General features: G+C 44.5%; 1 protein-coding gene across 1 annotated transcript in view; it reads left to right on the top strand.

Moving 5' to 3' along the window:
* Nucleotides 1-17,089: 17,089 nt before the first annotated feature.
* Nucleotides 17,090-22,798, top strand: part of HEPHL1 (hephaestin like 1) — a gene marked incomplete at both ends in the record, with an annotated part of 38,323 nt that continues 32,614 nt past the window's right edge. The window contains one exon of the mRNA XM_082001326.1: nucleotides 17,090-17,259. Within this exon, the coding sequence (XP_081857452.1) occupies nucleotides 17,090-17,259 (170 nt within the window). The remainder of the gene's footprint in view (nucleotides 17,260-22,798) is intronic.

Raw genomic sequence — 22,798 nt, 5'->3', positions numbered from 1 at the left:
ACACCATTTCAGTACACACACCATTTCAGTACACACACCTGTGTTACATACGCACACATGCAGCCATGCACGCGCGCATGTGTACGCTTGCTACGTGTAAATAGTTTTTGTAATAACCAAGGCAGTAAACAGTGAAATGTCCCTCAATTTAGTCATGTGTGTTGGCTAATCCTGAAAGTTTTGTGACATAAGTTGGTGCTGAGAAGGTATTAAGCAGGCCAGGAGTACAGAAATCAATCAAGGTTGGGTTCCCAAGCAAAAAAGCCCATGTGAAAGACAGTATGAAGATATTTGAGGTGGCCAGAGACAGGCTGAAACCAGCTTTGTTGACAGAATGAAGACAGCGAAGAGGTGAGGTAAGGCATGAAGACAGAGCAATGTCCCCAGACCTCTGTAACTGAGAGGGAAAACAGAACGACTTTATGGGGCACTGTATATTGCTGTGTGAAGTAGCTGAGACTGCCAGAGACTTCTACTGAGTTTGCATTTCTACAGCAAAAAATTTGCATTGTTCTCTGCTGCTATGAGTTTAGTAAGAGCACTGTGCTTATATGCCTTTTCTTCTGAGCACTTTACAATCACCTTATGCTTTTTAATCCAGCTTTAAAACAAGTTAACTGGCATTAAACTATTCCAGAAGGGAACATTTTTAACAGAGATGCTTCTTGTTTTACGGTCATTACCTATTGTTTATATAGTGCTCAAAATCGGGCAGGGCATTTTGCAAGCCTGTGGAAAAAAACCCAGCTCAAAGAGATAAGAATCTGAGCAGACCGACAATGTGCAAAAGAAAGATGAAGCAGGGAGGGAGTGGAGGGGAATGGAAAGAGTAATGGATATTTCAGCCGTCTTTCTCTCAAATACCCAATGCATTTGCTATTTTTTTACACCGACTTTTGCCTGTCTGCTTTCCTCTCTTGTTCCAGCTTTTGCTTTTCCATGCATTTGCCCAGCCTCACCTATTTCCCCTCCCCAGAGAGAAGCAAACAAGCACAGGCACAGCCTGTCCTCCTTCTATAAAAGCTAAGTCTTGTAGGTGAGTTATAAATTCTCTTCTGCATCTTTCGTACATAGCCGGAGGCCCCAGTTCTCGCCCGGTGCGAAGCAACACGACGCTGCTTTGGCTGGAAGAACAGGGGTTTACAGCCCATTTTCTCTGACCTATCTCAATACCACTTCAAACTGCAAGGAGCACTTACCTAAACATCAATCACCAGACCTAGTGAGAGCCTCTACCACCAAAATCAATGCTGCTTTGCTACCTGTGTACATCAGAGGATCTGACTGTGTTATTACAGCTTAGGAAAACACTCTGGATTGCCAGAAGCACTCAAAACATTTTATTATTTCAGCATACAAAAGCACTTTCTACAGCTTCGTTAAGCAAGGCAGCTAGAGCAAGCTTCTAATTTTTAACTAGGGGTTTTAGAACGTTTTGCTTTTTAATGCTGAGGGAAGCATGTAAATACCTTTGCTTACCTTCTAAACAGGGCTAAGATGGCCTCCAGGCTCCAGAGTTCCCCGCGGCCAGCTTCAGGCTTTCCAGCTCCTCTCTCCTGGAGCGTGGAGGTCTGAGGGAGGCACAGCTATGTTTTCAGGCGATGGCCTCTATTAAACAAATAGCTGTTTCTCTCCAGAGAATGAGGAAATACCCCAAGTCACCCCTGGCTGGCCAGCGCGAGGTTGGCGTGTCACCCGGCGTTATTGATTATGTTAAGGCAGCGTTCCAGTGGTCAATGCCTTGGCCCGCTGGGACACACGGATCGGAGCAGCGGAGACCTTTTTCCTGCTGCAGCCGTTCCAGCCGTGCAGGGTTAGGCAGAAGGGGAAAGGCGGGAGATGGCAGGGGTGCAAGTGCGCAAAGAGGAACAACGGGCGCGCGGCAGAAGATGTGGTTGAAGCACGAGGTGGTGGCACAGCAAAGTCTGGCCATTGGTGTGGAGTCGTCTTGCACACAACAGGTCGCGGCTGTTAAAATTCTTGGCACCGACTTTGTTCCAAAGCGTGCTGCTGGGAGAGCTAGATGAGGAGAGTGGGGATGGGAAAGGAAGGAAAGAAAATTTTCAGCAAGACCAGGGGAAAAAAGAGGGAGAAGGGCAGAAAGGCTGGAAAGAAAGGAGAGGTGTGACCAAGGGAGAAAGCATGGAAAGAAAAACACAATTCCAAGGAGGAGAGAGTGGGAATATGGAAGGGAAACTGAAGATTTGCTTTGGCAGAGGAGAAGAGAAAGGTAGAAGAGACACTAGGAACGGACCAAGAAATGAAAACCACAATGAAGAGTATCAAGAAACATTAAAATTGAACTGTGAGAAGAGTCATACTGAGGAAAAAGGGACTTTCTTTTGTAGAAAATGAGATAGTAATAACGGTTAAAATATGTCCAAACACTAAAACATAAATATATAAGTTACCTGGTAGGTTATATTTGGCCCCAGTTATGCTGGGAATATGCTCAAATCCCTCTCATCAACTGAAAACATCCCCCCTCTGGCAGGCACCTGCTGTTGTCTTGTTCTCAACATCCAGATGGAACGATGACTTGATCACAAAAACGTTAATGAAAGGGGCACATGAGTGACAGCAAAGGTGGAAAATATTCCACTTTCTACCCTGCCATCTCTCATCTTCATTCTCTAATCTCATTATGAAAGATTGGTTGTGTAGGGTGGAATTCATCTCACATGACTTTGGATGTCCGTGAAGTAGATGTCACCCTAGACTGCATTTATTCCTAGTGAGAAAAACAGACACTTTTAAGGAAAAAAACCCACAAGATCTATTTTAGGAGTTACTGTAGGTTTACAGTAAATCATTAATGGTGAAAGAATCTCAACACTTGTTCAGATCTAGATATTGTCATCTGTGGTCAGATGAATCACATCCATGAGGACTACCAGTGTGGCAAGGTGGCTGCAAAAGCACAGGGCAAAATCTGGGACTTCTGTCCTAGGTTACATATTTAATACCACGAGCATCAGAGAATGCAGGGAAGGTTGTCTTCATCACTGACTTACAGCCAGTAAAAAACTTTAAAAAGCCCATAGAGTGATCTCAGGCAAAGAACCTTCATTACAGTACAGATGGCAAAAAGGAGGGAAACTGAGCTGAACCCAATGCCTCAAACTTCAACTGACATCAGTGCCAACAGCATTTCATCATGTTTTTTGTGGTGGTGCTTCAACCCCAAGAAAAAGGAACAAAGTAAGTCCTAGACAATCTTCAGACAGGGCAAAGGCACAAGGCCTAATGTTATTTAAAACATTTTAAAAATTAAGTTTAGAACAACTTGAAGACTATCAGCAGTTTGCACTGACAGCTGGGGCACCTGGGGGAGGACCTGCCAGCTTATGTAGGGAGTTAAGAAACAAATAAGGAAACTTCATAGTGATAGTTAAGACGAACCTTTCCCCTAAACCTCATATCCTGGTTGCTTGGAGTTTTTGTAGACTCTTACTCTACCATATCTCTAAGGTACCACCTTTCCCATCCTCACATAGCTAACACTCTCATTTGAGCTCAGCATTCTTGATTTTGATTCTGCTTTTCGCTGATTTTGCCTGGCTTATAGCCCTCCAGGGTGATGTGCAAGGCTCACCTCTGTAATTTCTCATCTGTACTGTGTCCCCCACACTATGCATTCTTTTACTCACTTTTTTAAGTGCCTTCTCTTCACCTTCCAAAACCTATCCCATAGACCTACCATACTTCATCTATCACTATCATTTAGTGTCTAGACTTGATAACTAGACTTGATTGTATCTTTTAATTTCAAGTATCTCTCAGTGCCATTCTGCACTGAATGATTAATATTTTCAAGCGAGTGCACCATGAGCAGAACTGATATTGTATTAGTTTTGTGCTTTTCCATTTGCCTACAGCAATCTGTTGTCTTTTGTTCTACTACATAGATTTTAAAGTCTTTGGGACAAGTTCAGTGTTTTCATCTATGTTTTTATCACACTTTGTGCTCAGGGGCTTAACCAAAGAATAGTGCTTCTAGCCATTACAGAAAAATAAAAATACTGATAAGCTATATTAAACACAATTCTCTTACTGCTTCAAGAATATCCTTAGATTTGCTCATTACTGAGTAAGGTCTATATTCAGCCTTTGAAGAGATCTGAACTAAATACTACTCATGGTGAGTTACAAAGAGGATGTCAAAAAGAAGAGCACAACAAAATTCTGTATTAACACTGGAGAGCCTGACCTGTTTTTCTGAAGTGGTAGGCTCATCCTAAAGAAATGAAAAAAACCAAACTCTAAAACACTTAGAAAAACTGAGTTTTGTCTGTGAAGTGTTTAGTGGCTAAGCTGAGTGTATACAATTGTGTCCATCTATTTTTCCCCCTGCAATATTGACTTTGAAGGCAACGAAAGCATTTTGTGTTCCACTGATCAATGCCCCCTGATTATATTGACTTACTGCACATCAGCTGTGGTCCTCCTTTTATTTCTGTCCTTTTAGCCATAAACTCTTTATTAATTTTCCAGTTACACATAGTAGCATGGGTACTGGGAGAGGAAATGCAAATATGTGAAAAATGCTGTTCATCACACTAGAAACGAAAACCATTCCAGCCCTACGATTTCCCTGGGTGGTGCAATGTGTGAGTTATAAACTGAAGAATTACAGCCCCGTGCAGGTTTTTGAAGGGCGTATCTGACTGCCCACTTACTCTATTAATAGATCTGCCCCATTTGGAGTGCAGCTGCAGTACATTAATGAGAAAATGCCCTTTTTGCTGTTGATACGCTGTGTAAAAAGGTGCCAGGCAGCTCTGCACTCATTTAGTCCACTACAAACCTTAAGTGGTTCCTCTGAAGTCAAAGCTTTATTCCAAGTACACAGTGACACTCCACTCAACTCAATTTATTCCACTTTGGCACCACGACACAAATTATCTCTTGCTGCTGTTTCCTATGACACTTTACTATTAAAGTTTTCTTCAACTGAGGGAAAGGGAGGCTGATTTTCCTGAGGAAGAATCAGGAAAAAATCTGCTGTTAAGAGGCTTTTTCTGAGATGGGCTGGCTCTGAGAAGGTTCACGAGCTTGGGCACTGCAGATAACCTGCCCTGGAGCCCCACCTGGCTCTCCCTGCTCTTGCAGCAGGTACCCAGGTTAACATGCCTGCCTCTCTCCAGGAGCGTGCAGATGCCCTGTAAAGATAGAAACAACAAGGTGGAAATGGCAGTACCAGCCTTATATAGGTTTTCCTTTGTCCAGAGTATCCTGGACCCACATAACCCCAGCCAACAAGGAGCTGATCACGGGACAGGAGCGCCGAGGAAGATGAGGAGCATATCAATGCAAAAAGGCTCAAGTCTTGAATCAGATCAGAGACAGCCATAAAAAATAACATTAAATAATTGAGTGGTGCAAGTTATGGTGCTTTTATTAAGAGGATTTAAGAGTCTGAAGAGGTGGAATGGAAGTTGTTCTGGACCAAGTTTGAAACAGGCTCTCCGCTCTCTTTGGGAGCATATTCACTGCACGGTACCATCACACGCAGGTGGTCCTAGCACACAGCGTATGCTGGGCATGCACTTCACAGGGACAACAGCTTAAATGCCACATGGATGGATCTTCTATTTTATCCGTTTTTCCAATTTATGGTTTTTCTTTCTTTCTTTTTCCTTGTCTCTCCCTTTTATGCATAACTCCTTTTCCTACATACTCAGACTCCCTCTCCTCCCTGAGATGACATCCTGCTGAGCAGAAGTTTCCCCCTCTGATGGCAGCACACATATCAATGCCTCTGGGGACACTAGTGCCACTGCCAAGAGACAGCCCTTTGGGAATAAACCTCGTGCTTTTCAGTGACTGTGTGGGCTTGGGGCACCCCATGGTTGCACAGCCAATGCTCTGCAGGAGCACCTTCTGGGATGAAGGGGAATGGTGCCAAAACAACACCGAGCAAGCTCTGCCCATCCAGCAAAGTATTACCCTTTGCTCACTTCTCTGTACATATGTTCATCTGATTTATCGCAAAGCTCATTTTATTTAATTACCTGAGTGTTTTGTCCAGGGACAGCACTGTGCCAGCCCCACTGTTTTCTAAAATGGCAATGAACCATGACCTGTGGCCAAGGGTTGTTTGTGCTCCTAACAAAGAACAACACTGTCACTATCCAATATTAAAATAATTAGAGGTTTGTGCTTTCATTTTGCTGGTTTCGTGCAACACTTCTTTCTGGTTTTGGCTGAAAGGCATTTCTCATCCCTGTGTTTTGTTACTGGGGATTGTCCAAGTATGTGCTCAGGGTGCAGGTGAATTAGGAGCTAAGAGCAGTATCCACTGGAAAATGCCCCTATTTACCTGACCAAACAGGTGAAATGTTACTTCTTCTGGTGATCCTTCTCCTCCCTTCCTAACTTGCCCTGAACTGCCCTGGCTCTGTCAGGAAGCTTTGAGTAACGAAGAGCAAATATTGGGAATATACTGAAGAAACATGGGTTTTGTCAAAAGACGCTCTTTGCATTTTTTAGAGCTGTTTGACATTGTCAGGAGGGAAGGTTTCTGTAGTCCAGGGTGGTGTTTTTGGTCAGGCTGAGAGACATGTGGCTTGGCTGGGTAACCTGTGAGAGATTAAAAATGCCCGTGGGAGTCTGAGGCACCTGGAGCAGCGACTCCCACCAGAATGAAAGAGGAGGGCAAGAACCGAGAGGTTAGAAACGATCATTAAATGTTTTGTTATTGCAAGAGGGACTGTCCTCTCGTTAACCATCCCCATCTGGTTTTGTGCCAAAAGGGGAAAAAAAAAAAGAAAATCAATACGAGTTGTATGTGCATAGCTGTAACGTTTTACCATGTACATGAGGCCAGGTTTGCAGCCAGAATTACTGCTTGCTAGTGAAGGTGCTTACTACTTACTTTGCCTTTATCAGAGAAACTGATATATGTGGAAAAATTGGATAAGCCTTTGGAAATACAGCTGGTCTTCAGATCCTGAGGTCTGTCTTTTTTTTCCCCCTGGTGCTGGCTGACTGAAGAAAGGACAATCCATCCCCTTGCTGACCCTGAAGTTGCTAGCTTGGGCCCACTGTGGGACAGAGTAGTATTTTAAATCTCTACATAACTTATGTAGCAGAAGGACCCAAGGCAATTAGAGCAATATTTCCCAAAGTGGGAGGTGCCTTTGGACATTTCTTAGCGCTGCTTTGGTTTCTGAAAGGGATTCTCTGCTTACCTAGACAACTGCATCACAAAATTTTCCCAGAAGTGAAGCATCTCCATCTTCAAACTAGTTACACTTTTCTCCTATGTCCACTGGAAGGCAGTTTCAAAGCTTTTTTGAGGGTGAGGGGATGCTGAGAAAGGTAGACTGTTCAGGAAGTAGACCTAATTTTGTTGTCTAAAATAAGGCACCAAAAGGAGACATTATTAAAGGTTCTTTCTGAAAAGGTGTGAACTGTCTGTCTCCATCTTTGGAGATATATCATCTCCATCCTTGGAAATATTCAAAAGCCACCTGGGCATGGTCCTGGGCAGCCTTCTCTAGGTGGTCTTGACTGAGCAGGGGGGTTGGACCAGATGACCTCCCAAAGGTCCCTGCCAACCTCAGCCACTCTGTGATTGCGTGGCTCTGTGAAGGACTGTGATGTATCAGAGAAGGGACAGCAGCACAGTGCTGGTGTGCTTAGGGGCAGCTGCACTGCCTTTCGCACTGACCACTGTGGTCACGTTAGCAGTGGTGGCACTGTGCTGCCATGGGCTTTGGTCCCTGGTCCCGGTAGCAGAGCTGGCCTGAGTCTGCAGCTCCTCCACAGCTGGCATGAGGAAGACATCAAAAAGCTAGACGTAAAAAGATGAACAAACTGTCTGGCACATGCTGCTGTCATTCCTTGGTGCTGCAATTCATTCTTTATATTAGGGTGTGGACCTAAATTGAGCTAAGGGCAGGATGTGCATTAGCTCTGCGATGACAGCAGGTCTCCAGAGGCCAGGGAGAAAGGCAGGAACCCAGGGAAGTGTTAAGAGGGAAGATACTGGGTGGAGACAGGATCACAAAAGAGCTAGGTGAGAGATGAACCCACACACATTAAAAAAATAAAAACCTGGAGGGCCTCCTCTGGTAGGCACATCTCACCCTGTGCAACGCCGGGGCTTTGTGCTTGTGTCTTGCCCCACCGGCTGCACAGGGAGGCAATGAAACACGATGTCTGTGGCCATTAGAGGGAGCTTGGTGAGAGCCCAAGGATGAAATGCAGATCTGGAAAGCTGAAGCAGTGCATGGAGGACAGCTAGTTCAGCATTTTAAACCTATTTTTGATATCCTTAAGACGTTTGTATTATTGTATGAGATAAGGACGCACTTCCTTATGACATGGCAGAAACACTGCTGCCTCTTCCTTGCAAGAATTGCTTTTAGAAAGAGGTTGGGATTCTTGTAAGAGTAGTTTAATAGTTTTATAACAGCACATGTTTGGTGGTAGCTTGCACCGGGCATCCTCATCCCACGATAAGTTCAACAAAAAAATGCAGTTGAAGTTGTCCCAAGCCTATTCACCAGCTGATATTAAATGATCTGGATGCTTTTACTTGGGAAAAAGAAAACAAGAAAACCATTTGGATTCATACAGCAGTCAGAGAAAGGTTCAGCGGTTGCTGGATTCACCCAGGACTTTGCAGATCCAGCTACAACCTCCTGCCACTGATGCGCGGAAGCTGTCTCTGGGGAGGTAAGGGATGCAGATGCCTGATAGCCTGGTACCCCCTGCCCAGGGTCTGCCTCCATGACCCTTCACACCCTGCAGGATAGGTTGGATGGCTCAGATTAGCGCATCTTAGCCCAGAGCATCCCAGTCCCGCTACACTGCTGGTCTTGGTCATGCTTCCCACCCCCTCCGCTGAGCCAGCACCAGCCCTTTCACAGCCACACGTGAGAGGTTTCAGCATCTGGCTGGAAGCCACTTGGCTGTTTTGCTCCTCTCTCCGTCTGCCTGTCTAGTCAGGCATTAGATAAAGGAACAAATTACTGCGGAGCATCTCATCACTGCGTGTAAACTGCTCTGTGGTGTGCACCCAGCCCCTGGCACCCTGGGGAGAATGAAAACTAATTGTGAGAGACTCACCGAGCGCCTGGGAGGGAAGAAGGATGAGCTGCCACCAAGCCCACACTCATCTCCTTCCTGCTGAGCAGCTGATTGACAGCAACCTGTTACAGCCAGGAATTTGTCTTACCTATCTAAATACTTCAGCTCGTTCTTTGAGGATTTTGACTTTTTCTAAGTAAGTGTAATATTTTCAGTCCTCATGGCTGCAGAGAAAAACTTCAAAATTGCTCAAAAATCAGAGGCCAAATAAGGACAATTAGCATTTACCATCTTTTGTAAAAAACTTTTCCTTTTTGAGAGCTTGACTTGTGATTGTTAAATACCCCAGGATAGCGATATTGTGCTTTTTGGCTAACAGGGCACTTTTAAAAAGCAGCTGTTGCAAAAAACCCCGCGTGCGGTAAGTCACTACATGCATTTCTTTTCTCTGGGTTTGTGCTCCTTTCCTCACTCTTCATCTGGTTTATCTGGCTGGCAAGATTAGGAGCACTGCAGGGCAGGGAGGGTCCCTGTCTGTGTATTTGCACTATGTCTTGCCACTTGTAAAGGAAGCAAGTAATCATCACCCATGCTGCTTTCATGTCTACTTGCACAATAGAAATAATTAATAGTAATAGCAATGCTTTGCCTATCTGCGGCTCCTTTCATCTGAAGACCTTAAAGTGCCTGACAAGCATTAACTAAATTAGCTTCCAAATACCTGGAGAGGGAGTCAGATATAATAATCCCCACTTTGCATATGAGCACACATGAGGAGAAGCAAGGCTAACTGAGTGCTTACAGTTAGTCAGCTGAAACCATGCTTCCTCCATTGGGGGAAGTTGCTCAGCACTTCTTGAGGCTCAGGCTTTTTTCTCAGGTGCCCAAAGGTGGGTTTTGATGTCCACTTTTTACTTCCAAAACATACAGACTGTGGACCTGTGTGATCTGCCCCAAGTCCTACAGGAGCTTCACGAGGCATTTCAGGCAACATGATTCATGAAGTTTCCCATTTGGACTGCTAGCCTGGCCTGGGGAAGGAGGAAGCTCTGCTTACACCATGTTGGCATCACTGTCAGCAGGCAAAGCCAGGGTGACTCTGTCTGAGTTAGTCCTGGTTTCAGAAATGTAAGTGAACTTCAGTGCAGAAACACTCCAGCTCGGACCCAGGGATGATGCAGCCACATTTGCGTCATGCTGCCTTTCACTTCATAACCCTTTCAGAGAGGGATCTGCATCTGAGTTGGCAAATTTGCTCAGTCTTGTATGCAAGGTGCAGGCTTACCAGTCTGCATCCCTGCCATGGTGTTCACAAACCCTTACTCGCAAAGAAAGATGTCAAGAGCCCTGACCCAACTCCAAGGTCTTAATCCACAGTCACCTTGACTCCTGCATGTCTCTGCTAAACCAAGGGTGCTCTGCACCTCCCGGGGTTGTACCCAGCAGGTGAAAGGAGAGACTAGGCAAGAGCTGGGCAGAGGAGAGAAGAAATCTTCAGCAGGGACTATCTAAGATTCAGTTCTAACTTGGAATCATAGAACAAAGGCAAATGATGTTTTGGAAGACCACAGCAAGCTCTTGAAGGTGATAACGGGGCTGATGGAAAGGAGAGAGTTTTTTCCATAGACTGTGGAATTTCTAATTCTGTAGAAATTATTTTCCTTTTTAAAACTGACCTGAAAGGTTTCCACTCCATCCAGTGGCACTCCGTCTGTTACATCGGCTTCTTCAAATAGGAAGCAATAGAGTCACTGAAGAGCAGCAGAGTTGCTTCTTATTGCAAACCTTTATAGACACAGATGAAAGACACTAAAAGTGTTGGCAGCCATCTGCAGATCCCATAAATCACGACGTTCCACTGTGGGCAGCCATCCAGGCTTCCACAAAGTCATCACATTTTCCCCACTTGCTCCTTTTCAGGAAGAGAAACTGGACAGAAGGAGTTGTCTGGACAGCAGGTAACTTCTGTTAGCTCCTCCACCACACACAACACCCTTCCATTTAATCAACAGACCCCAAGGAAAGCGTCAGGACCCTGCTGGGAATTTGGAGCTTTATAACACTCTTGGGGTTGGCTTGCCTGGCAGAGGTGAGTTTGCAACTGTTTGGAAGCCACTTGTGCAGATGTAATCACATCGCTTGTTTCTTTTCCTCCCGCAATGCTCGATACCTTCCTTTCTGCTACCTGCTTTAAATAGTCCTGGTTAGTTTTCTGGTGCTGGGGTTTCTTACCACAACTCCCCTATTTACCCAGAGAGAAAATGGGGCAATGATGTCACAGGAGGAAAACAAAAGGGCCACATTTCCTCTAGAGTTCGTAAGTAGGTCAGTGCTGCAAGACTTGATGGAAGAGGATCCCACGATGCCCACAGGGTGGCTGGAAGAGGCTGGCCAGGCAGCGGAGCTGCTCAGGAGAGAGCCAAGGTGGCCCTTGGCACTGGCACTCCTGCAAGCGGGCAGCAAAGGTAGGTACGAAAGGGTTTCACCATGCAACTGAGTCACAGCATCACTCCCACAAAGAGTGAAAGTCCGACAAGACCCTGGTCTCCACCACCCTCACGCACAGAGGTGGTGATGGGGCAGGAGGGCTGTCACCTTGCTTCTACCACTGGATGGGAAGCCAGGAGACCGGGCTTCCTTCCTGCATGAGTGCCTGGAAGTCACCTAGCCTTCCTCTTTCTTAATTTGTATAATAGGGTTAATAAACACGCTCTGCTCCACAGTGGTGACGTAAAGTTAAGCTCTTTCATGTTTGTTAGGTGCTACAATGGGCAGCACTATAGAAACCCATAAATAATGTACCTTGAAGTTCTGTTGAGGTATTAGCCCGGTTTTAACAGTGCAGATATTACATGAGTTACCACACGCAAGAAGCTTCTCTTAATTAGGATCAAAACTTCCTTTTTTTAGCCTTGTCGTAATGGCTTTTGAGGCTGAACACATTACACTTGCCCAGCCTATTCGGCAATTTATTACAATTTCTTAAAACTTGCAGCTCCTTTCAGTACACTGTTAAATTCCTGCCTTCTCATTGTGGCATCCCTTTACAATCTTTGAATTTAAGTATCTTTTTTTCCAATGAATAATTAATTTCTGTAAACTCTGAATTCAGCTACGGTATTGTCCTTTGTCCTTGGTGTGGCACATATAGGATTTGGCTCAAACCCATGGTGGAGAAGAAAGGATCTGTGGGCTGCTTCTGATATAACAGGAGCCCTCTTTTCCATTCCACACATTGGCTCAAGGTTTGTCCACAGCTGGCTATGTACCAAAGCATCTGTTCTGCAAGGAGAGTGTCTGCACAGAGGTGTGCAGGCAAAATTATTCTGCCCTAATTGTCTCCAGACAACAATTGTGGTAAATGCCAAGTGTGACCCTGAGCTGGGTGCATGGACTGAGCCCAAACGGCTGGAGGGCAATGCCAGGGAGATGTGTGGGGTCTGACATGGGAATGGGGAGGGTTGGGTTCAGTCCCCATCCTGCCTGTGCATTTCTGGGCAGTCCTTCCAAGGCTTCTGGGCAGACATGAGTCAGGTCCATATTGGGCCACCTGCAATATGAGCTACAGCTGCCTTTCTAATATCCTCACTGATCACAGATTCTTGTAACTATTCTTGGAGTTTCAGCAGCTTTTTTGTCCTTCTGTCTCTGTTTCAGTGTTTAGACTTGGAGTCCTCCTGGGAAGTGCTGTATATGACACGGAATCCTTCCTCACTAAGGTCCTGTCCAGAATTGCAAATAGAAGCAGTGGAAGCCTCCAGGGCAGATGGGTTTTGAGATTTGAAAATATATTTGAAATTTTTTGAGATAAGAAAGATGGGGACAGACTTTTTAACAGGGCCTGTAGCGATAGGACGAGGGGTAAGGGTTTTGAACTAAAAGAGGGTAGAGTTAGTCTAGATCTAAAGAAGAAATTTTTCCCACTGAGGGCGGTGAACCACTGGCACAGGTTGCCCAGAGAGGTGGTAGCTGCCTCATCCCTGGAAGCATTCCAGGTCAGGTTGGACTGGGCTCTGAGCAACTTGGTTGAGTTGAAGATGTCCCTGGTCACTGCAGCGGGCTTGGATTAGAAGACCCTTAAAGGTCCCTTCCAACCCAAACTATTCTATGATTCTGTGATTTCCAACCTACCAGCATGAACTCAAAGTTTCCACTAATTGAGATACACCTGGTGTATCTATCCAAGACTATAACATGAGATTTAGTTTCTGCTCACTGCTGCTGCAACTCAGAAAATGATTGGAAAGTACAAATGAAATTGTTTTTTGCAGATATACTCTACGGCTTTTGTATCTGTGTTCATGGCTGGAGAGTGTGGGAAAACCGAGGAAGGGGAAGGATGGCTTGATTAAAAGAGTGGAGTGAAACTTGGGAGGGTGTAAGTCAGTTCCCAGCTTTACCACAGGCACTCTTTGTTGCCTTGGGATAGTCCCTACAGGCACAGCTCCAGGTTTGGTGGCAATACCAGCTGAAGTAGTCTTATGATGGAAACAAGCAGACTAATTCCCCAACCTGGATTGCAATGCGGACACAAACCAAAATAGCAGAGGGACTGGGAACAAGTGTGTACGAATGGGAACTCGATTGCTATCAAGAAGCAGCAGAAGGAACAGTGTAGTCAGTCTGATTGAACATCAGCTCATCGTCTGCTCAATGGAGAATGTAAGCTGGGTTTCAGTAGTAAGCAGTCTGAATAAAGTGCTCATCTCTGAACTCATGTTGCCCAATTTCAAGGAACGGAGGTATAGTCAATGCAGAAGATCAGCACATCCAACATCTTTCTTCATTGACCTTATGGCTATTGCCAGGTTGATGTAGGTATTCTAGTTAATTCACTAACATTAGTTGGCACAAGTCTGGACTTTAGTGGATTAATTTAAGCTAATTATTGCAATAATTCCTGATGTACTTAAAAAGAAAGCTCCATTGGTGATGTTTCAGGGCTCATTCACAAACTGGTACTCAAGATATTCACCCTTCAGCCCTATGAACATTGTTCCTCGTTACAAAACTTCGAAACCCAGCCATGTACTAATTTTAGCATTCAGAGGGACAGAAAGTCTCAGAGGAACCTTGTGCTGAAAGGATCCTGAACAAAGGGACAAACTTAATCCCATTACTTCACTGCCAGAGGGGAGCTTCCCAGAAATTTTCCTGATGCAAGGGCAAAACAGCTGTTCTTTCATCTTTTTCTGAGTCATGCCCACAGCACCTCTCCGGAATGTAAATGTGCCTGGGTTTAATGGTGTGACAAGGTAATTAAGTGTTAATGCGTGGATGCAAAGGGTATACAAGTTGCCAGATCTAGTAAATGCTGAAGCCAAGCTAAAAGGCGTTTACCAGACTTACAACACATTGCTGATACAGGGTGCTAATGCCCACACATTATTCCTGTTACACAAATAATTTTTACAGTAATAGACAAAGAAATTAGCTTTGTATTTGAATTTTGAATAGTTATTCTAGCAAGAAAGCAACCAGGACCCAATCCTGGGTACATGAGAAGCAATAGAAAAACTAGGACATGGCATTATTATTATTTAAATTACCATAGTGCAGTCAGGTGCCAGCTCAGAATTGGACACTCCCCTCTCCTATTCCCCATTAGCTCAATGCACTTGAGTTATATGGGTCCACATATATATAGATTTATGTTAAACATATAACAGTTACAAAAAACAGACAGAAGGTCGTAGCAAAACTGTACCTGGTCTTTAAATATGTCTAATGCCATACAAATGAGTGATTTAAGCAACTGAGCTCCACACAATCTCATTCAAAGTGCGTGTTACCCTCTAAATAAACATATTTCCTATTCAAATGCAAATGTTCGTATGTTATAACAATGAACATTTGCGTAACAGGCACGCAGTTCTGTAAGTTGAGGTGCTTGAGTGACAGGAGATGAAGCTCATGGTTTGCCTTGGCTCAGGACAGCTACTCTGGGCAAGGGAAGTATCCACTGCAGGAGGCTGCGAGGTCCCAAACCCTGTGCAGAGATCCCAGTGGGAATCTGCTAAGCTATTAAAAGGCCACCTTGGCCTTTTCACAGCTTCCTAGCCCACCAGCTGGCCTGTTGGTCCCACCACGGTCACATGTTTGATAGCTGTGCCACCGGCTGGCAAAACCTCTGCCTGTCCTGCCGTCATTGTCTTTTCTTTTGCTTTCTAATTATGCCTTTTAGAATCAAAGTACTCTTAGTTGGCATCATTTGAGTAACTGAATGACACAACAAAGCAGTGGAAAAGGAAGATGATTTTTAACTACTGGTATTTTGGAAGAGAGGACATAGATTGACGTGAGATGCCAAGAGGTTGGGCAGCGTGTGGTTTGCGGCAGAAGAATGAAGAGATGAGCAAGGTCCTCAAGGTTATCAGGAAGTCTGTGGCTGCCACTTGAGGATCAGGATCTTTGTTGGTACAACGTCTGTGTTGTCCTATCACCTCCTCCTTCTCATTTCATCAGTAGTCATCAAATAACTGACTTGAGAGAATGAACATCAGCATGTACCAGGGAGCAGCTTACAGCTGCGGGGCTCTTGCTTTTACAGCGGCGTTAAGATGACCATTTGCAACTGTCTGACTGCATCCTGACCCACGTGTGCTGGGCTTTCACTCCTGGCAGCTAAAGAGATGCAATTTCTTGCCTGAAGAAGCCAAAAGCTTCTTTAGCAAGATGCTCTGTGTGTCTGTGTGCCTTGTGTCTGAATTTAGATGAGACTCACCACAGTCCAGGTGGCTGGAGGCCTGGATGTTCTGAACCCCACCTGCTTTTTGAATTCTATGTGTGACTTCAGAGCCACCTGCACACCAGCGATGTACACCTGCACACCAGATGATGACGTACACCATACGTGTAGCTGTCGCTGTCACATACCAGAGGGTGAATCTCATGCAACTGACATATAAAAACATTGACATCACTGGGCTAGGTCTTGACTGATGAAGTTAAACCTGTGGCTACCAAATACATTTGAGAAGCCTCTTACATCCCTAGCCATGAGTAACCATTAGCTTCAATGGGAAGAGGTCAGATGTTTTCTGGAGCTGAAAGGGGAATTTCACAACTGTTAAACCTGGCAATGGGTGCCAACTGTAATGTTGTATTCCAGAACTGCAACTTTTTAATGTCTTTAGTCAGTTAAAAATGAGTAAGAGAGCAGCATGATTTTGCAGTGTCTTGCCACCTAGGGGATGTTACCTAAAAGGTTTAGAATATCCTATGAGTTCATACTCGTGTAGGTTTACACTTTTCTCTGCCAAGGTGGTAATAGAGATGTCATCTTAGAGGAAGTTAAGCTATAAAGGGAGGAACTGATTTTCTAGAGATCTACATGGGTAGCTTAATTAGCAAGTTTAATAAAAGGGTGATCTTTGTGTGCCTCAGTTCTTAAGTGTCCAAATGGAAAGGCTTTACAAGGGCTCTAATTTCCAGAAATGTGTGTAAAAAGGGGCCTCATTTTATGCACTCTCAAACTGAATACATTCAGATCACTTGCCATCTTAATAAATGGGTCAGAAAATCCTAAAAATTAGAGAAGTACTGGAGAATTCTCTCTCTCTGATAATGCTGGACTGTAAATTAGTGTTATGCCATTGAAAAAAACCTATGAAGGATGCAAGATGCTAGCTTTAGAAATCTCAGACACGATAAAGGAGTTACATTAAAATAAAAAAAAAAAGGGGGTTTTGACAGGGATGGCATAAAGACCAACAAAAATGCCACACCACCTAGTCTAGAAAAAGGAGGACAAAAAAGCATCCAAACTTCCAAAAAACACCAGCTGGCTCTAGCCTGGACAGGTAGGTGAGCAATTTATGCATTCACCAAAGGATTGGCAAAGGTCCTGCCATGGCAGCAACCTCCTCCCTAGCCCTGTTCTGCATAGCCAGGCTTTCTACCTATCCCAGTCCTACCTCCTGAAAAGGAGGAGCTTTGGTCTGGCCATTCTTTATTTATAACTTGTTGGGAGCTGGGAGGGAGGGGTGAGTTCTCTGTGGTGCATCCTGCTGCTGTCTGCCCACTGCCAGCCTCACAATCACAACTACAAATGCCTCCCGCGCAGCTTGGTGGCTGCCTTCGCGCTCTTGGGTTCCTCTGGCTGTTTGCAGTGGTGGAAGCAAAGACCAGAACCTATTACCTTGGAATTGTGGAAGAGAACTGGGACTATGCACCATCTGGGAAAAATCTGATCACAGGACAAAACCTCTTAGAGGACAAGTAAGTAACTGGCGTCTCTGGTAAATCGGGGATGTGTCAACAGCTCCAAAGAAAATTGACTAAAGTGGTTAACGTTGCTGTAAACGTCTTAAGATGGCCTTTTTCTCGTTTTTCTTCTGATGATATTGTCATAGGCAGGATTTCAGCTTCAAGGCAAGAGTAGACTTCGGTTGACTTCTCTTCCATCGTGGCAGATTAAGCAAGGGTGATAGTGTGAAGTTTGAAGGTGATGTTAAGGAACTGATATTTATCAAAGAAGTGTCATATAGTGGGTTCAGAATCTCCTGTGTGTGTTTCATGGAGTTGCAGGTATTTCTGGGAGTTGTTGTCCAGGGGCAAATTGCAACTTTGCCATAATCAAGCACATCTTTTTGCAGTAAGACACTGAAGTCTGTTTAACTGGCAACAGCTTGTGAGTTTGCTCCCTGTGAGACAATCAAAGTTGGGGACTTGGTATGACATTGTAAAATTCAGATGTGTATAGTACCTACGAATGAGATATAAGTAGATGGTGCATATATCCCTGCAATATATGGAACTGTGGAGACCTCCATTTAGGAAATCTATTTAGATAGGTGCTTAAGCATACAACAGTGAATGGTCGTACTGGAGTCCTGGAGATCACCCGTGCTGAAACTGGAGTGTGTAGGTAAGCCCTGTGATGAATCTTGTCTTGGCCAGAGGGAAACAGGCATCCGTGTTCATGCCTGCACTGCTGGGGCTGGCTGCTGGACATTGGACAGGGGTGGCACAGACCCTTGGTGCCTCTGTGCAACGTGGGCTTCAAACATGCGTGGGAATATTTTTAAGATTTCATTAGTATCTTTGACACTCTAGAGATAGTTTGGGGGTCCTTCCTCTGAGTCTAGGCTTAGGGTTGGAATGCAAGATTTGGAGCTATGAGCAAGTGAGGAGGTCCCAGTGACCATCCATCGTCTGAAGGCATGCTAGGAGCTCAATGTTGTGTCACAGGAGTTAGAAACGGAAAAGTCCTTTCTGACTTTTCAGGAAATCCTAAGCACTTCTGGGCTTTTCTCTAGTGGCTGGTAATTCTGGAATCACTCTCAGCTGTATTTCATAAATGAAATGATTTTGCCACAAGGAGGAGGCAAGACAGAGTTTTATTTTTCAACACAAACTTAAGTTTATGCTTTTAACAACTGGAGATAGCATCCAAGTCAATAGGTGTTACATTTATCTGTAGAATTCAGGGTAATAGTTTGTTAGCAGCCCATGAAAACAGGCTTTGCTGAAAAGATTATTTTTCAGTTGTGTTAAACACCTGAATTTCTCTTCTCCCTGTTCTTTTTAGCAGAGGATAACTTCCTCCACTCCCTCAACTGGAAGACCCCTCACTAAAAATAGTTCAGCTTTAAGTGAAGGGCAGCTACCTGTAAATCCACCCCACTACCATAGAGAGACTTGGACTCTGTTCTACAAATTGTATTTTTAAGGCTGTCTGAACTTTGTGTTCCCTGAACATCGAGTGGCACATTCACTTCAAAGTCTCTGACATAAATGTTGTGCCTTTTACATGGCACGACAGGGAGAGATGATAGCTTATGTCTTCAGTCATCACTGTAATGTAATAATTACAGAATGTTAATTCCAAAGGGTTTACCCACAGAGGATTTTAAGGTAGACTATACATTCAGAGCTGGGGAGCTGTTTGTGATGAACTCCTTATGTGAAGAAGAATAAAGTGATTTGTGTAACTAGTTGACTCCGGTTCCAAACTGTATTGAATTGAGCCAGAATAAAGTGCTATATTCTGGGATAACAGTGTGGTGCATAAACATGTGGACTAAATAATGAACCAATAATAACTATTTTGACTATTTAGTTCTTTAGGATAACCTCTAATGTAAAATGAAAGCAGTATACTAATGGGTTACTTTTCAGCTAATTAATTGGTTTTTATGGATATTATAAAAAACATAGTTCCGTAAACAAAATTTAAGGACCGGTTCCTCGGCAGGGGCAGGGATGTATTTTGAGCCAGCTGCGTTCTGCAAGCAGGAACGCTCAGGCTCGCTGAGCCTAGCACTTCTCACCTTGTGATGCATCCTCACAGCACCCATCTGATGGGGCACTATCCCAGTTTTATTGATAGGGAAGTGAAGATAAAGAGCTTGCAGAAAAGCTGATAATATTTAAGAGTCAGTGCATACACATAAAGGAACGTTCCCTTTGATTCCAGCTAGCCCACAGAGATATGATCAAAACCACTTATTCTTCACTACTTAATAAAAATGCTGAATTAGCAAGCGTGTAATGGGAAGTGTTATGTTACCTGGATCAGATAATGAGATTTAAGAGACGATTTTCAATGTAGCTGTGCCAAAGTCAATAATATCTTCCCCAGCCTTTAGTTTTTAGCAGTAATGAGGAGAAAGGAGACTTTGGTGGCTGTGGCATGGGGCTGGAAATCAGGTGAGCTGGTGCTGGCAGCAGGCACAGCTACGCTGCTCAGCTCCCGCGGTGCTGGTGCTGAGCGAGCTGCTTCCCGAGCCAAGAGCCGTAGAGCTGCATCAGCACCTCCCTGGGCGTGAGCCGAAAAGGCTGCCTCTCGCCAGAGCTGATTAACCCAAGCGCAGCCCTGTGTTAGCATAACTATTCTGCTCGGATGCTGGTTTTCGTTATGCCTTGTGTTGCTGCAGTGCTCAAGAGCCAGCCTGCTGCTTGAACAGAGCAAGTGTCTTGCTGTGCATCAGTGCTTGTCGGATAGAGTAATGAGGCTATGTGCCTCTGCCATTAGTCTTGTCTACTTGAAGCCTCGAGCTGTTCCACTAGTTCTCATAATTTGGAGTGTTACGAACGAAACCAAGACATTTCACTCTTGGTTCTCCCTTTGAAAATTAAGCTGACATTTTCTGAAGCACACAGGACTTTGGAAATCACAGACAGATCCAGATTATGGCCACTGGGTACAAGCGAGCTGGGAAGGTGTTCAGCGTCCCCTCCCGTCTGATATAACCAGCGAGAGAGACATCATTAAACCATGGTGGATTGGACACAGAGGGTGCAAGGTGCTGTCAGTGCCGCTGGACGTGCTGCAGATCCCAGTGAGATTTTGTGGGTTAGGGCATGAATATTGCCGCAGCAGGAGGGTGAGCTCAGACATTGCCTGCTCCCTTTAATGGCCACATAGGCAACTGCCTTTCAAAATTAAAATATACCTAGGTCTTGCGGCTTGACATACATCAGCCTTTCCCTCCCTCCTGTGGGTCAGACCTCAGGATTAGAGTTTGTTGATAATCCCTTTAAATTAATTTGGTGCTAGTTTATATGATGGACACTTAAATCTTGCTCTGCTGGTGGTAGATGTTATTAAGTTTTGCCTCATGTAACAGCTCATCCCTTCTCTTTAGGCCACAAATCCTACATTTATCTGGGCCAAGTCTTGCACCCACCAGCACTAACAGGTGTATTTGGTTACCACAGCATCAAATACAGTTTGTGCAATTTGCCTATGAGGAGATCCCACCCAGATAAATGACAGTGAAACTGTCGTCACAGATGCTAAACTAATGGCTAAGTCATCATGCGGCCAAATGACCCAATTGCATCAGTGGAGATGTGGAAGGGTCAACATCAAAAGGGCATTCTAGCTGAAATCCTGGGTCTAATGAAGCTTGAGATGAGTTTTGGTTTTGACTTCAGTGGAAGCAGAAGTTTATCCTAGGAGAGGAACCATTATAGCCATACTTCAGAGCTTCATCTAAGATTGTATGTGTTTGATTGACTTCTTCAGTTGCCTGTGTGGGTCAGAAAAGACCTCTTTTTTGAGGACACAGAACTCACCTTGTTGTTTGATGCTGTGTGGCCAGGGCACCATCTACAAATGTGAGTTGTCATCACTGGTCCCCATCCTCTGGCCATCCCTGGCCTTAGCATGGGAGTCATGGTTTGGCAGAGGATTACTCCGAACAGGTTACGTGACCTGGGAGCATCCTGGAGGAGTTGGCACTGTACTGGCTTACTCCAGACACAGGAAAAATGGGGAACTCGGGGAAAAAATCTGTTATAAACCCAGGCACAAGGTATGAAAGAGGATAGAGAATAAGGAAGGTTTCACCATCAACAGATTTTAGGGAACAAGTGCATAAAGATAGCTGTTTAAATGGTTGTCACTGTAAAATCTATGGGACTTTAGTGGAACAATAGTAATAAAAGGAAGTTTGCATCTACCTATGGTTGCACCCAGGAGCGTACAGTGGCTCTTGGGCACGTTAACCACAGGAGAAAATTTGTGACTCCACATCTGGTAGTTATTGGAAGTGCTAGTTTTTCTCTGGTGATTACAGTAGCAAACAAACTCAGCAGGCTTCAAAATTGCATCAGTGAGGGATCTGGCTCCAGTCTACTGAGGAGCTGTTTGGCCATGCACAACATGTAGCTCACTCTCCATTTCTTACTGCACGCTGTAACATAGTACTCAGGTAAACACCTCCTGAAAAAACTAGCCTCTGCTAGGTTTAGCTCTCTTATGATCAAAGGTAACATAAACATGGTAAAAATGTTGGCAAAATAGTTTTTCTGTATGATAAAAGAAAGAGGTGTAGAAATTACGGTTAACTCATGGGCCTACCCTAACTCGTGGTCCTACCCTGAGACGGCAGATTGTCTGCATGTCTAGTCTTGATCTGAGGTAGAATCTAGATGACACTCTTCTTTTTCTTTCATTTGGAAGAGTCGTAGTGCTCATCTTTGCAGCCAGATGGATGTTTGCAATTATGTTAATACTTATTTTAAGGAGTTAGTTATGTGCATTGCCAACTTTTACTGGAGCTTAAGAACTGCTGAGAGTGGTCAACTGGCAAAAGGAAATCAGGCACAGAAATAAAGGCAGGGTTTCCACGGTTTTCTTAGTCTGAACAAGATTTTTCATAGCCTGATTCACAAGCCTGTTTACCTCTATATATACCCACAAGACTGGCCTGACTGGAGGAGATGAAGGAAGGAATTTAGGAAGTTTGCATGTGTACAGTTCCAGAGGATAGAGTATTCCCTTTTCCTGTAAGGAGTGGGACTGGCCAATCATCACGACTTTCTGCACATGAAATGCAGGATTACAGCTGAGTTGGAGGGAGATAGTCAAGATTTAGAAGACCAGCTCTTACAGCTGCACAAGACGAGAAGGATGGAAGAGGTTCAAGCAGTGATAACACAAAGCCACCAGGAGGATGAAGCAGTTTGAAGTGAGCAGGAGGGCATAAAGAAGCAAGGAAAAGGTTTGTCTTCTTGTGACAAGAGAGGTATGGAAAATAGGAGACATTTTGGCTGGGGGTGCCCAGTGGAATAGGCGCATTGTGACCACCGGAAGAAAGAGGCAAAGGCAGATTCAGAGAATTGAATGTGTTTAACCATTACAACATTTGGAGAAGCTACTGCTGCAATAACATATTGGAAAGGCAGCGGGTGGGACAGAATGAAACAGGACATGCATTTGAAGGGGATGTTTAACTCAGTGCCTGAAAATGTGAGGAGTTTCCCAAGGAAGCAGATAACATCAAAAGAAGACAGGGAATGATGTTTG

Source organism: Phaethon aethereus, assembly GCF_964289735.1.
Source record: "Phaethon aethereus genome assembly, chromosome: 1".
NCBI classification, from domain to species: Eukaryota; Metazoa; Chordata; class Aves; order Phaethontiformes; family Phaethontidae; genus Phaethon; species Phaethon aethereus.
The sequence above is the reverse complement of the archived record's forward strand: the minus strand, read 5'-3'. Positions and strand labels throughout refer to the sequence as shown.